The 18,209-nt window shown below is 35.9% G+C and overlaps 1 protein-coding gene across 3 annotated transcripts in view; it reads right to left on the bottom strand.

Moving 5' to 3' along the window:
- Positions 1–18,209, bottom strand: part of F8 (coagulation factor VIII) — a 110,344-nt gene that overhangs the window by 75,324 nt on the left and 16,811 nt on the right. For 2 of the 3 annotated variants that reach the window (XR_014020144.1, XM_081278407.1), the window contains exons 4-12: positions 15,797–16,009; positions 14,545–14,613; positions 13,046–13,162; positions 11,687–11,908; positions 8,818–9,076; positions 7,987–8,158; positions 3,661–3,754; positions 1,693–1,907; positions 311–461 (exon numbers count right to left, since the gene is read on the bottom strand). Coding sequence is in view for 2 of the 3 variants with exons in the window: in XM_081278407.1 (XP_081134533.1) it covers positions 311–461; positions 1,693–1,907; positions 3,661–3,754; positions 7,987–8,158; positions 8,818–9,076; positions 11,687–11,908; positions 13,046–13,162; positions 14,545–14,613; positions 15,797–16,009 (1,512 nt within the window). In the remaining variant the exon portion in view is untranslated. The remainder of the gene's footprint in view (positions 1–310; positions 462–1,692; positions 1,908–3,660; positions 3,755–7,986; positions 8,159–8,817; positions 9,077–11,686; positions 11,909–13,045; positions 13,163–14,544; positions 14,614–15,796; positions 16,010–18,209) is intronic. The other variant, XM_081278408.1, reaches the window with a different exon arrangement.

An 18,209-nucleotide genomic window follows, 5' to 3' on the forward strand; every position in this document is an offset into this window, starting at 1 on the left:
TAATGATATAGTATATGAGAGTATTGTTATGGAGAAAATGTGTCTTTAAATTAGTGACCTAGGTATGGAAGGGTTGATGGAAAGGTATTATTATAGAAGGAGATAAAATAAAACTAAATGGGAGAGGGCAGCCAAGTAAACATTGAAAGGAAAACTGGTGACTAGGTTTTTGAAATATGTGTTATATGATTACATTTTTTTAAAATGTGTCTCTTACATGGCATTTAAATGCATTCATTATTTGGACATCAGTCTGGTGGCATCATCAATTTCCCTTTATCCCACTGGACTGAAGTGATGTTTTACTCACTGTGCATGACATTGGAGGCTTGGAATTCTGGATCCTGGAGCTGTACTCCTACTGCATTGGGGAGAAAGCGCTGCATATTCTCTGTGAGGTACCAGCTTTGGTTCTCATCAAATACAGAAAACAGGATGACATTTCTTTTATCTGACATCATCTGTTAATTACATGTATTGAAAGGGAGAAAGAAATGCTGCTGATACTGTAAGGCAGGCACTAGAAATCTATGATGGAAGCAATGACATATATATATTTGGTTCAATTATATTTCCTCTTAGGGTCACTGTTATGGCATGTACCAGGACCTGGGAATGGGGATGGGTGTTACAAGCAGTGAATATATGTTTAGGCAAGAGGGTGACTGGATCCACTAGATTTAGTTTTTCTGGCTTTAAGGCCATATGCTGGCTGATTTTTTTGGTATAGTCTGTAGTTTCATTCTCTCCATGTTCTGATTAGAGGATTTAACTCTTTAAACATGCATTTAGCAACTACTTTCCACAAGGCTACCAATCTATAAAAAAGTAAAAATAGAAAAACAGAATAAGATAAGGTGAACTACAAGAACAACAAACAACACTAATACCTAAGTTTTCTATTTAAACAAATCAATTTTTTCAGAACAACTTATATAATGAACCAAATTTATAAGTTAGTCCACTTGCTAATTGAGTCTTGTTATAGTTTGGATCTGGAATGTCCCCCAAAGGCTCATGTGCTGAAGGTTTGGTCTACAATACAGCAGTGTTCTGAGGTAGAGCTTTTGGGAAGTGACTGAATTATGAGGGCTCTGACCCCATCAATGCATTAATCCATTTGATGGATTAATAATTTCAATGTATTACAGGAGATGATGGAAGTGGCAGTAGATGGGATCTACTTGTAAGAAGTAGGTCTGGAGGCATGACCTAGAAAAGTATATCTTGTCCCTGGGTGGTCTCTTTCTTGTGCACATTCTCTCTCTCTCTCTCTCTCTCTCTCTCTCTCTCTCTCTCTCTCTCTCTCTCTCTCTCTCTCCTTCTTGACTTCCATGAATTGAGCAGCTTTGCTCTGCTACAATCTACCCACTGTGACATTTTGCCTCATCATGTGCCTACAGCAATGGGGCCAAGTGACTTATGGACTTAAATCTTTGAAATAATTAACCAAAATAAAATTTTTCCTTCCTTTAAGTTGATTTTTTCAGGTATTTTGTCACAGCAACAAAATTTTCACTTCATTCTAAGTGAAACCCAGTTTATTTCTTTTATTTTACTATAAAACAGACTACTGTATTTTCTGCAGGATACAGGAGGACATACATTGAGAGAATAAGAAATATCTGGAAGTTCATATGCATCTTCCATTTTTAAGTTTTAAACCCAGGACTTGGAAAGGATAACACTCACCTGGTTTCCTCTTTGATCTACAGATTCTTTGTAGCAGATGAGAAGAGGGCCAATGAGCCCAGAAGCTAGATCTCTCTCCAGATTAATGAAACTAGAGTAATATCGGGTCAGGCATCGAGGATCTGATTTAGTTGGCCCATCTTCTACAGTTATTGTCCATTTATACTTGAATATTTCTCCTGGCAGTATTGGCAAATCCTTCAAATGTTTTACACCTACCCACAACCAAATCCAGAAATAGCTCAATTAGAATATAACAAGCCACATATTAGTAATGTTAAGTTGAATAGTTTGGCTTAAAACTAGTTCCATACATATTTTAAGTTTGTCTAAAGGTTTTCTTTAAATAGTAACCATGTTGCTATTGCAAAGGTTCTACAAATCTGTATGTATGTAAGAAATTTCTCAGTAAATGGAAACTAAAATAGCCCCTGGTATAAGATTTACTAAAATTTTTATCAATAAAAATGGGTCAAGCAGACTTTTGTTTAAAAAATATATATGAAGAAGAAAAATATTCTAAGGGCCAAAGGAAAATAAAAGACATTAAAGAGAGTGGCATTCCAGAACTGATTATCCAGTTGATTGATTGTGGTAGGGAATAAGGAAGGAGAACTTATTTGATTTTTAGTAGTAAAACCATTGGAATTATAGACAAAAGAATAATCAGAGTTCAGAAATAAGCATATGTATAAAAAGTAACTTATTAAAAACACAAATGTTGTTTTTGGATTTAAAATTTTTAGAATAAATATTTAAACAAAGCAAGCAAATATATAATTGTGAAGTCAAAAAACAAAGAATTAGCACTATAAGCAATGTTTAGAGATTTTGAGATGAAACACCAAAAATCTAAAACAAAAATGATTAAAAATGAATGCCTCAGCTGTGAGTGGTGGTGCATGTCTGTAATCCCATGGACTTGGGAGGCTGAGGAAGGAGGATTGCGGGTTCAAAGCCAGCCTCAGCAATGGTGAGGAACTATGCAACTCAGTGAGACCCTGTCTCTAAATAAAATATAAAAAGTGTTGGAGATGTGGCTCAGTGGTTGAGTGCCCCTGAGTTCAATCCCTAGTACTCCCCTCAAAAAAAATGAAAGCCTCTAGGAAGTGGAACTTACAGCCCTTCAATAGCTTAAACCTTAAGCAACTATGATTTTGATAAAATAAATCATTAAAATTAAAATTTAGAAAGAATATTTATAGTATAAATTTCATTAAAAGGAAAATATTTTACTCAAACTACTAAAAATGAGTAATTGTAATTGAAATATAAAATTACCAGACTATCAACAAGCATATCAAAACTAACACATTATGACCAGGTTAAAATCTCCAATTGATAGATGGTGATTGGGTAAACTAATAAAAACCATATGTATGCTTTTTATGTGGACAAGACCTAACATGAAATAAACAAACATATGGGAAAATAATATCATGGAAAAGATAAACTAATTAAGCATATGTGGCAATACTAAAATTAGAAAAAAAATAATTCAAGTTAAGGATCATAAAAGACAACCAAGGAGATTTTATTGATAAAAGGTGTAATCCATGACAAAGATATGTCATGAATCTTTTTTTTAAAATTTTTTAAAGTTGTTGATGGACCTTTATTTTATTCATTTATTTATATGCAGTGCTGAGAATCTAACCCAGTGTCTCACACATGCTAGGCAAGAGCTCTACCACTGAGTCCCAACCCCAGCCCTATGTCATGAATCTTTAAGCAACAAATAATGAAATTAAAAGTAGAAATATTAAAATATTAGATATCAAAAGTGTGGAATGAAGCCAAAAACTAAACTCAGAGAAAAAACATGACCTTCATATCAGAACAATCAGCTTTAAGATTTTAGGGCACTTAAGAGTTGCAGCCTAAAGTTACACCACATCAATTCTAGGAAGCCTTAGGGGTGTTTTACATAAGCTATCAAAGAGTCACTTCAAGTACTTTTGCTATTACCTTTTGGCAATCTTCCTGAGTATAAAGGACTGACATCAGTGATTCCATGAGGGTAGATGTTATATGGCCGGCTTGCTTGATTCTTAAATATAATCTGAAAAGTAAAATGAGATATAAGATACCCTAAGACAAGTAAGGTCAACAAGAAAACTGTGGCTTATCTCCAGAAAACCAAAAGCTGCCTTTATCCATATTATAAGAATTTGAGCCTAGATAAAATTCAAAAACATGTTTTTTCATGAAATTGTTTAGACAGCAACTTATGTTTCTCATTGAAGGTCCCTTTCCATTTCTTTTATCTTTTCTTTTCTCCCTCCCCCCCCCATCCATTGCTGAGGCTGGCTTTGAACTTTCGATCCTCCTGTCTCAGCCTCCACGCCCCTGGGATTACAAAATTACAGGCATGCGCCACCACCCTGGTGCCTTTTCATTTCTTTAAAAATGATTCCAATTATTTCAATAAATATTTCCTGCACCTTCTTATGCTAATTGCATGAGGATACTGCTTCCTCTCAGTCTTTTCCATTGTTCAGAGAAGGAGACAGTGATTCAGATGATAAAATGTTCGTTGAATGAGCAAACCTGACTAGAAGGACAGTTGATTATAGCATCAAGCAGGAGTGGCAAGTGGTATCATCTGATTTAAAAGAGCTTTAAAAGAGAGGAAGGAAGCAGAGATGAAGACTCATGAAGACATTAATTATTCCTCTACATCTGCAGATGTGTGATAATGAAGGTTAAAAAATCTACTTTTGGGGCTGGGGCTGTAGCTCAGTGGTAGAGCGCTTGCCTAGCATGTATGAGGCACTGGGTTTGATTCTCAGCACCACGTAAAAATAAATAAAATAAAGGTCCATTGACTTTTTTTAAAAAAAATATGTTTTTAAAAAAATCTACTTTCACTTGCACTCGTCTTAAAAGCCCATTCATTTGGTAAAACACATATTTCTTTTTTCCCCACATTTTTTTGGTGAATTATATTTATACATACTGATGGGGTTTGTTGTTAAAACCACCTATTTCTTATCATATTAACACTCTTATTTATTCCTTTCAAATATTAAAATTTTCTTTCCCTTTCTTGTAAGAACACAAGCTAAGATTTCCAGTATAATAGATGTGTTACCTTTCTTGTCCTGATCTTAAATAGGAGGATTTCTGCATTTTACTAAGAATGATACTTAGTGGGGTTTTTTTTTGTTGTTGTTGTTGTTGTTTATATCTTTACCAGGACAATAATTCCCTTATAATACCAATTTGTTGTTAAATTTATGAATAGTTGCTGAATTTTGACAAATGATTTTTTCTGCAGCTATTGAAATTATCAAATGGTCTTTTCCCTTTTTATGCTTTTATGTGTTAATATGGTGGATTACACATTTGATTTTCTTAGATTAAGCTAACTTATTACTCCTGGGATAATTCTGTCACAATGTATTATCTTTTATATACATTACTGTATTGGGTTTAGATTTTCATTTAGGATTTTTTTTAACCTGTGTTTATAATGCTACTGATCTGTAATTTTAATTTTAACTTTCCTTTCTCCTATTGTCTTGGTCAGGTTTACAACCAATATTTGTTGAACTACAAAAATAAGCTGTCAGTCTCTATGTAAGCTTTGAAACATGGCTCCCAAATTCATTGACATTCTTCCCATCAAGAGATGGACCATGGGCTGGGGATGTGGCTCAAGCGGTAGCACGCTCGTCTGGCATGCGTGCGGCCCGGGTTCGATCCTCAGCACCACATACCAACAAAGATGTTGTGTCCGCCGAGAACTAAAAAATAAATATTAAAAATTAAAAAAAAAGAGAAAAAATTAAAAAAAAAAAAGAGATGGACCATATTTTCTTTTCTTTCATGATAGATGGGTGGGCTTTGACTAATCTCAACTAATAGATCATGTCATGAAGTGCTATGTTACTTCTGATGATGGTCATAAAAGGTGATAAACCTTATGATTTATTTGCTTACTAGAACACAAACAGTTGGAACCCTGAGCCTACATGAAAGAAGTCTCACTATGGTGTGAAGAAAGCCACTATAGTGTGAGAAAGCCAAGCCAAATATTTTGAGTCTTATCCATGATGCAGAATGTGAGTCATCTCTTTTACTAAAAGGCAAAATATTTATATAATTTGAAAAGAAATCAGATTATAGCTCATTTCTTTTAATTGCTGAATAATATTTCAATTTTATGGACATAACACATTTTGTTTATCCATTCACCAACTGGTGAACATTTCTGTTTGGGTACTGAGGTTTGAATCCAGGGTTGTTTTACCGCTGAACTGCATCCCCAGCCCTTTTTTATTTTGAGACAGGGTCTTGCTAAGTTGCAGAGGGTTTAACAAAGTTGCTGAGGCTGCCTTGAACTTGCCATCTTCCTGCCTCAGCCTCCCAAATGGCTGGGATTATAGGGTACACCACTGAACCCAGCCAATTGGTGAATATTTAAATGATTTTCACTGTGCAACTGTTATGAAGAGTGCTGCTATAGACATTTGCATACACATCTTTGAATCGACCTATATTTTCATTTCTTTTGGTTATATTTCTAGGTGTAGAATTAGTAGGTCACATGGTCATTCCATCTTGAACTTTCATTATTCATTAATGGATTCATTATTTTATATTCCCACCAGAAATTTATGAGTGTTACAATTTATCCATGTCCTCACCAACCCATGTCTGTCTTCTTGTTCATGGTCATCCTAGTAGATATGAAGTGGCATCTTATTGTGGTTTAGATTTGCAATTCCCTGGTATTCAGCATCTTTGCATGTGCTCACTGATTACCTTGTATATTATCTTTGGAGAAATGTCTATATAAATCCTTTGCTCATTTTTCAGTTGGGTCATGTATTTTTATTGTTTATTTGTAAGAGTTCTTTATATATTTTGGGTATTAGATCAGATATATGATTTGAAAATATTTTCTCCTATTCAGTGGGTTATTGTTTCACTTTTTTGTTGGTATCCTTCAAGGTACACACATTTTAAATAGTGATTAAGTTATTTATAAAGGCTTTTTTTTTTCCTTCGGTTGCTTCTGCTTTTGATGTCATATCTAAGAAACCATTATCTAACACAAGGTCAAAAATTCATTCTTTTTTTCAGTGGGTGGGTACCAGGGATTGACCGCAGGGGCACTCGACCCCTGAGCCCCAGCTCCAGCCCTATTTTGTGTTTTATTTAGATACAGAGTCTCACTGAGTTGGTTAGCACCTCACTTCTTTTGTTGAGGCTGGCTTTGAACTCAGGATCCTCCTGTCTTGGCCTCCCGAGCCTCTGGGATTATAGGCATGCGCAACCACGCCCAGCTCATAACTACAAATTTCTTGTAATGAAAATAAACCACTACTTATTTAAACCATGTTCATGATTATTATTTGCGATGTAAGCATTGTTTCTTTCTTTATTTTTTTGATACTGGGGATTGAACCCAGGGGCACTTAACCACTGAGCCACGTCCCCAGCCCTTTTTATTTGTGTGTGTGTGTGTATGTGTGTGTGTGTGTATATAGTAGGTGGACACAATACGTTTATTTTATTTATTTATTTATTTATGTGGTGCTGAGTATCTAACCCAGCACCTCACATGTGTTAGGTAAGTGCTCTACCACTGAGCCATAACCCAGCCCTCATTTTTTATTTTGAGACTTAGTCTCACTAAGTTGATCAGGGCCTTGCTAAATTGGTGGGGCTTTGAACTTGATATCCTCCTGCCTCAGCCTCCAGAGCCATTGGGATTACAGGTTTGAGCCACTGTGCCTTGTAAGCATTCTTAATACCCTAGATCAGAGGTCATCAACCATTTTATGGGAAAGGCTAGATAGTAAACATTTACATTGTCTCTCTGTCTTCCTCCACTGTTCCTCTTCTTCCTCTCTTTGTAATCCTTTAAAAACATAAATTACCTTCTAAGCTAGTACGCTCTGCAAAAATCAGGCCATAAGCTAAATTGGTGTAGGCTGCTGACTCGTAATATATATAATCAGGAAAATAGTTCAGGAAGGATATGTATCAAAATCTAATCCATGAGTAGTTTAAAGGAGTGGTGAGTTTAATGGGTGACATTAAATTTTATTCTACATACTTATATAATTATATTTTAAATATATCCATATTTATTATTATCATAAACAATAATAAATATGGATATATTTAAAATATAATTATATTTTATTATTTATTATATTATTTATTATTTTTAAAAGATCATGTCCATTGGCGGCAAGGCTGAATTATGAATGTTGTATAAATTCAAAATCTCCCATACTTTTTCTTCTTACTTAATCCCAAATATTATCCTTAACTTACCAATAGTGTGTCTCCAACTTCCCCATAAAGTAAAGGTCCCAAGATTCCTGATTCATACTGAATAGTTTCACGAGTCTTAAACGTTTTATCTGTGTATGCCACAAATCGGACTTTTTTGTACTTCCTACCAATCCGCTGAGGACCATTATTCAAATATTGACTTTTATAACTTCTGTATGAGAGATAAAAATATGAGGGGTTGGGATAGAAATTTTTAGATAGGAAAAATCCAACTCTTAAACATCTGATGTTATTTAATGGGAGTGAGAAAAATATAAGCATCTCTACTACTTAGCTATGTCTACTACTTAACTACTTAATAGTGTCCAAATATGTTAATACCTACTATTATTTGGATCTGAAGTGTCCCCCAACGGCTCACATGTTAAGACATTAGACAGGAGCCTGCAGCACTATTGGGAAATGGTGAAACCTTTAGAAGGTATGGCCTAGTGAAAGGAGCTTAGGTCACTGGAGCTGTACCCTTGAAGGGATATTGTGACTCCTGGCCCCTTCTACTCTTTGTTTCCTGGCTTTCATGAGGTGAACAGGCCTTCTACACTAGGCACTCCTACCATGATATACTGTGCCACCATAGGCCAAAAATGATGTGGCCAAGCAACCAACCATGAACTGAAATCTCTGAAACCAAGCCAAAATAAACCTTTTTTCTTTTAACTTAGGTGTTCTGTCATAGCAATCAGAAAGCTAACACTAACCCTTGCCATTTGATTCTATACCTGTACTAACTCTTAAACATAGCTTAAGGATTTCTTGGTTTGAATAACTGAGAAACAAATTTTGAGTAGGAAAGAGTCAAAATGAGTTTACGTGTCATTGGAGGTGAGGACTGATGGGGCATAGTCCCAGTCCTCCTCCTCAGCAGCAATATAATGTATCCAAGTTTTAGGATGCTTCTTGGCAACGGAGCGAATTTGGATCAAGGAAGAAGAATTGGCATCATCAAACCTGAACACATCCATTTCAGAATCAAGATACTCATCATATTCTTCTTCCTCTTTGTTATTTTTCATCCGTAGTTCAGGTTCCTCTGGGCAGCTATCTACTTTGATGTAAGCTTCCATGCCATCTGGAATCAAACAAACCAAATAAAGTCAGACTCCTACAGGATTCTCTTGCCTTAAATAAAAAAGAAAGTACCTTAAATTTCCTTGTTCTATATTTTTAGTATTTGAAAGCCTAGGGCAGTCCAACTCTACATCCCCATATCAACTAATGATTTCTATATTGTTATGGTTTAGATGTGAGGTGTTGCCCAAAAGTTCATGTGTGAACTTTTGTGTGAACAATGCAAGAATGTTCAAAGGAGAAATGATTATGACAGGTGTCATCTAATAAAGGATTAGCCCACGGAAATATATTAACAGGATGGTGACTGTAGGCAGGTGGGGTGTGGCTGGAGGAGGTGGGTCACTGGTGATGTGCTTTGGGGTTTATATTTTGTCTCTGGTTAGCAGAACTTTCTCTTTCTCCCTCTGCTTCCTGCTGTCATGTCCTGAGTGCCTTTCTTCTGCTATGTCCCTCTGCCAGGGTATTCTGCCTCACCTCACCTGCAGAGCAATGGAGTTAGCAGAGTATGGACTGAACCTCTGAAACCATGAGTCAAAATAAACGTTTCCTCCTCTAAGTTGTTCTTGCAGATCTTTGGTCACAGTACTGAAAAAAGCTAACTAAAACATATTTACTCCAGTGACTTACCATACAAACTATTGATTTAATAACAGCTTACCAGGAAAATATAAAGTCCCTGAAGTCTCCATTTAAAAAAAAAATTTCCTAGGCTCAAAACCAGTTCCAAAAGAGAAATATTTATATATGCTATCAGACAAAATTAACAACTTTTTAAAAAAGGGCAATACATAGATGGAGGAGTGTCAGGCAAAAGGAAAATGGCCAAAGCAAAGATCAGAGGAAGAAACCAGGAAATATCAGATAATCCATTTTGTTGGTCATTTTTTTACTCCCTAATGTCTTGTCAAAATTCCATGAATATGTAACTACCAGGAAAAATAAGTTTCTATTCTTAATTACTATAGAGGACTATAAACATGTTAACTCATAGAAAGTAAGGGGAAAGGGTGGATACACAGACAAGATCAAATATCTTTCCTACAGTAATCAAGGAATCTGGAGAGAGGTTAGCATAAGAGTGATATGACCAAAGGATTGCCTCCTCAACATTTTTCTCCAAAGCCCTCTGTATGGTTTGAATATTTGTACCCTCCAGAACTCATGTTGGCATTAATTGCTATGGTGATGGTATTGGGAGTTAGAACTTTTAAGAAGTGTTTAGGCTCCACTATGTGAGGAGCCACAATGAGTTCCACACTTTCCAATCCTGATGCACCATGGGGATCTGAAAGATCACTGTAGTCTGGCACAGTAGTGCAATGAGTCAGGACTCAGTCTCCCCCACCCTCTGATAGCAAGGCCAGTCTTCTGAGTAGGCACCCCCCTGGGGTTGAGCTACACTCACCTATTGTTTTGTAACCCTACCCCTTTGCCCTGTTTGGGATAGAATGTTCCATGGAAACTCGCTTTGTGTGTCCCCTTCTGTTGCTCTGCCTGCCTTTGGGTGTGACCTTCCTACATGTCAGCCAATCTGCTGACAGCAGACATCATAAAGCTATGTTGAACCCCCTAAAACCTGACCCCTTGCCTCATTTGAATGGCTTCTCCTCAATAAAAGGGTTCAACACATGCATTCTCTCTCTCTCTCTCTCTCTCTCTCTCTCTCTCTCTCTCTCACTCGCTCTTTCCATGGACCCCCCTAAGGTCAGAGGAGCCATCACAGGACCCAAAGAAAAAGGTATTTCTCTGTCTCTGTGTGGTTATTTTGTGCAGCCCAGTTCACTGGAGTGACCCTGAGTGTTTTAGTCGTGAGAAATGCAACACCACCCTGATGAATAGACTAATGCTGTTAATGTGGGAATGGGGTTTCTTCCCCCTCTCTATATACATAGGAAAAAATATATAGAAGTATATATATATGAATATGTACATATATATATTCCTAATGAATTACCCAGTTTTGATATTGTCTTACAGAACCTCAACAAGGACAGCCTTCCATGGCCACAGTAGAGTAGAAAAAGAAGCTGAGCAAGTTAGCAAGGTCCTAAAACAACTCAGTGAGACCCTGTCTCTAAATAAAATATAAAAAGGGACTGAGGATGTGGCTCAGTGTTAGGCACCCCTGGGTTCAATCCCTGGTACCAAAAAAAAAAAAACCCAAAAAAATACATTCCCATCAAGTAGTCCTTGAAAACCTCATGTGGTGCCTCATTTGCCTAGATTTCCCACAAAACATCTCTTCACCTACAACCTATAGTCTCTCTTTCCATAGTATTGAAGGCTAGTTAATGATATCAGGCTAGGAAACCAAAGAAATATTGTCCCACTCATTTTCCCCAATTCATCCATCCCTAACTATCCCTTCTTCCTCTATAACAGACATTCAACTAAAAATATACTACTAATACTCAAACCATCTTATTCTCAAGGTAAAATACTGACTTGGATACTAGCAACAAGGGGATTTTAGTTGAGGTCTAACATAATCCAAACTCTATAATGGCACTTTCTGTAACATACTATATTCCTATACACTGCCCAGTAAATCCCATTGAAAGTAGAACTGGATATTCACAATATTCATTTTTAAGTTCCAAGATATTACCATGTTGGTGGGAAGAGATATGACAAAATAACAGAAATTGTCCAAGGTCCATCAAGACAGTCTGAGCAGTAAGGAAAGTTACTGAAGATATCTCTAAGGAGGCCTGGCGATGGTTCCTCACAAGAAATGTGTGACCTTCGAAGAATATTGAGTGCACTTCAGGGGTAGTGCCCATTCCGATAACATGCCAAAAGACTGATTTCCTGTGGCATCCAATCAGACCTGTTAAACAAGAATAAGACAACTATTGCTTAGAAGTAAATAACTGGAAAATATTTTGTTAATTGACAAACACTTGTCTGGTTCTGTTCAGACTGATCCTTCTTTTGTAATCCATTTCTGACCTCTCCCAGAACTTATATAACCATCTCAAAATTCCCACCTGGATAGCTCATAAAACCTACAATTTTTCAAAACCAAATTTGCTCTTTTTAAAAAATATTTTTAGTTGTTTATATACCTTTATTATATTTATTTATTTTTATGTGGTGCTGAGGATCAAACCCAGTGCCTCACACATGCTAGGCAAGTGCTCTACCACTGAGCCATAACCCCAGCCCCCAAATTTGCAATTTTCAATACCTCATTCTCTTTCAACTTCCTTATCTCAGTAAATGGCACCATCCAGCAATTATACAAGTGAGAGATTTCCTTCTCACCATCATCACCTCTCATATCCATTGTAACACCAACCATGGCAATACAGTAAATAATAGTTATTCCTTATCTTATTCTAAAGCTCACTTCAAGTGGCACTTCATGAAAAAAATATAGTCTAGGTCAGTTTCCTTAGTTATATACTTATACATACAATTATGTAATTTTCTTTCAGAGTAATTGTTGATTTGTAATTTTGCATTTTTATATTGATTCCTTCATTATTATCCATCTCTTAATCTATAAGGTATGTGAGAGCATGAGCTTGAATGTTTCAAAAATAATTTCCTTCTTAACTCTAAAAGAATGAATATTCATTATAGAATTACTGAAAAACATAGAAAATAATTAAGGAAAATAAACCTGAGAGGGGTGATACACACACATACACTCCTCCTAGCAACTGAGGAGGCTGAGACAGGAGGCTTGCAAGTCCAAAGCCAGCCTCAACAACTAAGCGAGGCCCTAAGCAACCCAGCAAGACCCTGTCTTTAAATAAAAAATAAAAAGGGCTGGGGATGTGGCTCAGTGGTTAAGCACCCCTGGGTTCAGTCTCCAGTACCAACAAAACAAAACAAAAACCCAGAGGCCAGATTTCAGTGGGCTTTCTATTGTGATGCACAGTTGTCTGAGAATTGGAGAAGAGCACTCTAATGCTGAATTCAAAGAACTCTGAGGATTATTGAGCAGGCATGCACATACCTGGAAGAGACCTGTTTACGTAGCCATTGACTGTGTGCATTCTAGGCAAGGGCCCAGCAGATGGAGAATCCATAGCCTGTGTCAAGGGGCCCTTTGTTTCTGAGTGCCAGCTCTTCCCTGATGAGAGAGAAGGTTAAAAAAAAAGTCACCTAACCTTTCTTTCATGAGTGATTCTCCTTCTGTTCTTTCCTGCCTCCCTCCTTTCACAAAAAGATACTCACAACTTAAAAATGTTTGTCACAAAATGGGAGTTCATAATCCACTTGAATCAAATGTATGAAATATGATATGTCAAGAGCTTTGTAATGTTTTGAACAACTAACAATAAAAAAAAGTTTGCCACAAAAATAGACATGGAAGGGCTGGGTTTGTGGCTCAGCAGTAGAGCACTCACCTAGCACGTGTGAGGCCCTGGGTTTGATCCTCAGCACCACATAAAAATAAATAAATAAAATAAACGTATTGTGTCCACATACAACTAAAAATAAATATTAAAAAAATAGACATGGGTGACTTATCCCCTCAAAATCAATGAGAGAAAACATTAGCAAACTGATTGTCTCTCCTTATATTTGTCCATAACAATAGGTTGGAAAGAATAATGATAAATAATAACTAGGGAAAGGGAGAATATTGGTTAGTTTGAGCCATGATTTAGTTAAAGGGAAGTAGATGAAAGGGCTGTCAGTCCTTGTCTCTGTCATAATTGCTTCATTTCCGTTTATAATGAAACTCTACACACCTGAAAGCTTCTCAACCTCCTCTCTAAAATTAGAGCTAAAGTACTAGACATTTCTCAGACTGCTGTAGTAATAATGGAGGGTCAAGAACTCAAAAGGCAGGGAGACTAGTCATGAGAAAAATGATGGAGGCCTCAATTAAGAGCATAGTAGTTTACCAGGTGTGTTGGTGCACACCTATAATCCCAAAACTTGGAAAAGAGGATAAAGAGTTTAAAGCTACCTTCAACAACTAGCCCCAGCAACAAAAAAGGCTAAAGTTTAATCCTCATAACAACTGTTTGAGAAAATATTTCATTTTTAGATTTGAGGAAACAGATGCAGAGGTTAATTTGTCAAAAGTCACATACTTAATGAGAGATGAAGATTAAACAATGTATTTAGGAAGTACAATCAAAAGTCTTTGCTTATGGATTTAAGGAGAGGAACAAGGAAAACCTGTGACCTAGTTCCTCTATCTTCCTACCTCTTAGCTGATGCTAGCACCATGCTCTTGAATTGTTAGGACTATGAGCTAAATAATCCTCGTTTATTTTTAAAATATCTTACCTCTGGTATTTTGTTATAATAACCCAAAATGGACTAAGACAAATAGCATCATCAAGTTCATGCATCTCACCATTCTATTTCGAGGATCTATCCTGAATAGTAATATTGTTTGTCTTTCTATAATCACCTACTCTGAACAGAAGCAGCCCACATTCTCAAATACCAAATTAAGGCAATAATTTGACTTCTTTCAGATCGGAGCTCACTAACCTTCATCAAATACAGCAAAAAGCAGTACAAATTGGTGCAACATCTGTGTTCTTTCTTTGTCCAAACTCCCTGGGGGAAATAGAGTGGGGGGAATATGAATGAATTTATCTTCTATATAAAATCACATCATAGAAAAAAATCACCACTAGGAGGAGACATTTTTTTATCAACTGCTTGAGAATAAGAACAAATGTAGTCCTTTGTTGTTAGCTTTACTATAACACTGTTTCTTTGATATAAAGTTTCCTATTCCACAGTTTATAAAACTATCTGTGATAAAGGGTTATTTATTTAAATTTCAAAATTTTTTGGACTATTACTTTTATAAAATACATTAAAATGAATTACTAGAAAAACGGAATTTAAAAGACATACAAAAACACAAGCCAAATATAATCTCTCTCTCTCTCTCTCTCTCTCTATATATATATATATATATATATGTATATATACATATATATATACACACACAGACATACACACACATACAACAGAAAACAAAAACATTACAAAATGGATGGAAAATATGTAACGTTTATACTTTGCAATTTTAAGTGATACTACTTCATACCTACTAGGATGCCTATTTTTTTAATTAAAGACAAATATTGACAAGGATGTGCAGAAATTTCAACCCTCATGTAAAATAGTGCTACTGCTGTGGAAAACAGTTTGGTGGTTTAATCAATTATTGTTGTCATTTTAAACCAATAAATTGTGGAGTTATTCAACAATAGAGAACTAGAACATAAGAAAGTTCAAATGAAGCTAATTGTACCATAAAAACGGGATTAAAACTAAATTATACAAAGTTTAATTACCTAATTTACTTTATGCTATTAAGGTATAAATTAAAAACACATGAATAAAATTAAGATTATTTTAGGATAATTAGTTACAAAAATAAACAAACATCTACATTACTCAAATTTTATATAGTTTTGACTTATAAAAACTAAGCATTTGAACCACTCACTGATGTGTTTACCTCCATAAAGCTTTCCAGGAAAAGAAAAGAATATTTTTTCAGAGAAAAGAACACAAATGCTGTTATTAAAAGATCCTGTCCTGGGCTGGAGTTGTGGTTCAGAGGTAGAGCGCTCGCCTATCATGCATGAGAGCCTGGGTTCCATCTTCAGCACCAAATAATAATAAAAGTAAAGATATTGTGTCTACGTACAACTAGAAAAAAAAAACCCTGTTCTTATTTATGTCCTTATTTCATTTCTGTCCTACCCTTTCACCTACTTACCTTCTCTACATACCAGCAGAGCTCCAATGAGGCCTGAATTCAGGTCTTTTACCAGATCCACATGAGAAAGATATGAGTAGGTGAGACATGGTGGATCAGAGGCCATTGGACCATTCTCTTTCAAGACCTGCCATACATAGGTATGCCTCTCGCCAGGAAAGACTTTATCATCTTCTTTCTCCCTTTGGCTAGTCTGATCATCATATTCAGCTCCTAAAGAAAGAAGGTAGAAAACTGTGCCTTCTATGTCCATTGTCCACTCAGAGGAATATATCAAGCTCATTGGAACAAATGGATTCTACATAAGAAATAAACTTTAAGGATTTTTAATGTTTTTGCCATAAAGAAATTATAAATGTTTGAGGAGACAGATGTGTTTAGTGTCACTTAAACATAACACAAGGTGTACATGTTTGGAAGTATTGTCACTCCCCATTAATATGAACAATCTTTACGTTATAATGTACTAGTTAAAAATAAATTTAATTTAATAAACAATGTATAAAAACATCCAAATGTACTCCAAAAGATATGCTATTATCATCTGTTAATAAAGATCTTAAAAATTAAAAAAAGAAGGAAGTGGGCTGGGGTTGTGGCTCAATGGTAGAGTGCTCACCTAGCATGCCTGAAGCACTGGGTTCAATCCTTAGCACCACATAAAATAAAATCAAAAAAATAAGAAAAAAAAGAATAATTGTATGAAAAAAGAAGGAAGCAATTTAATTTGAAAAACTAATAAGCAGCAGCTATAAATAGGGGAAAGCCTTATGTATTCCAGAGGAGCTTAAGACCACTGATCCTAACATAAGTGGTAAAAATCAGGTTCTTATTCACATCTCCAGATTCTGTTAATTAATAATATTGCCTCCATTCTTGCATCATTTTGATCAACTCAAGTCAATTCATCAACAAACATGCATTGGATATATACTTTGTTAACACTCTTTGATAGGCAGGCATGGTTAAGATACAGAGATTTAAAATTTTTTAACTTGGTTCTTCCCTATAGGGCCAACACTATGTTTGATGGGGAATGTAGAAGTACAATTATAATACAATGTAGAAATATTCACTCAATGATGTGCTTTGTATTTGTATAGGTTTGCAAGTCTGTCATTTTTACCTCCCAAGTCAACTCTGGTAAGCCATATTACTATTTAACCCATTTACCCAGACCTCACCAGGTTAGGGTACACAAGAATCGTGTCTATGCTTAGCCCTTGCTGCAAAATTGTAGGAACCGTGACCTCTCTAAAATTTCCCTGTGGGGCTGAGGATGTGGCTCAAGTGGTAGCGCGCTCGCCTGGCATGCGTGCGGCCTGGGTTCGATCCTCAGCACCACATACAAACAAAGATGTTGTGTCTGCTGAGAACTAAAAAAATAAATATTAAAATTCTCTCTCTCTCTTCTCTCTCTCTCTCTCTCTCTCTCTCTCTCTCTCTCTCTCTCTGTCTCTCTTTAAAAAAAATTAAAAAACTAAAATTTCCCTGTATTGTTCTGAAAACTCTCAAGTGGATAAAGCTCATAGAATTAGCCTAATCATCTCCAGCAGAAACATGGGTGACCTTTTCTCTATACTGTCTATCCTCTCTTGTTACTTTACCCCAACCCAAATTTGGCATGGATTCGTGAAAGAAATCCAGAATATTAAGGCAATCTCATTTCAAAATAAGAACTTAGTCAACATGTAAGTATAGTTAGGCTGTATAATATAGAGTATGTATGCCAATAATGTATTAATGACTTACTTGAATCTTCTTGACTTACATATGCTAACAACTATATGAACAGTGTCATCGTCAACTTTGGCACGCTCTTCACTCATTTTCTACATTGTGAAGGTTAAGGAAATGCTAGCTAGAGTAAAGGGTATGACCAAACAGGTTGTTTATTTTAATGAGCTCACATTGTGCTTCTGCTAGGTGGTGAAGGAGTGCCTGGGAAGTCAGAGCAAAAGGAGAAAGAAGGAAAGTTCCTCCCTAGGAAGTTTTCTGGGCATGAGAAGGCAGATGAGATAGAATTTTTATGATTCTTGTCCTGGCTCCACAAGGGAGAACAGGAAATGTAAATAAATTTGGGGGCTTACACTAAAATAGTAATGTTCCTGACTTCATGAAATTTTCTTCCACTAGGTCTCCAAATAAATCCCTTGACAAAGCCACAATGAAGACTTGGGTCACACAGCATGATGAAACATGTTCAAACATGAGTCACCACACCAGGAGCAGCAGCTTCAATATATGTTAAATGACATTGTTTTGGGAGTGTACAGATGAGTGCTGTCCAATAGAAATATAACATGAGCACATATGTAATTCTAAATTTTCTCATAGACATGTTAAGAAAAGTAAAAGAAAATAGGTGAAATTATTTTAATTATGTATTTTACTTATGCTGGCACGGACTCCC

The sequence above is a fragment of the Spermophilus citellus genome (assembly GCF_964194105.1).
Source record: "Spermophilus citellus genome assembly, chromosome: X".
Classification (NCBI taxonomy): Eukaryota; Metazoa; Chordata; class Mammalia; order Rodentia; family Sciuridae; genus Spermophilus; species Spermophilus citellus.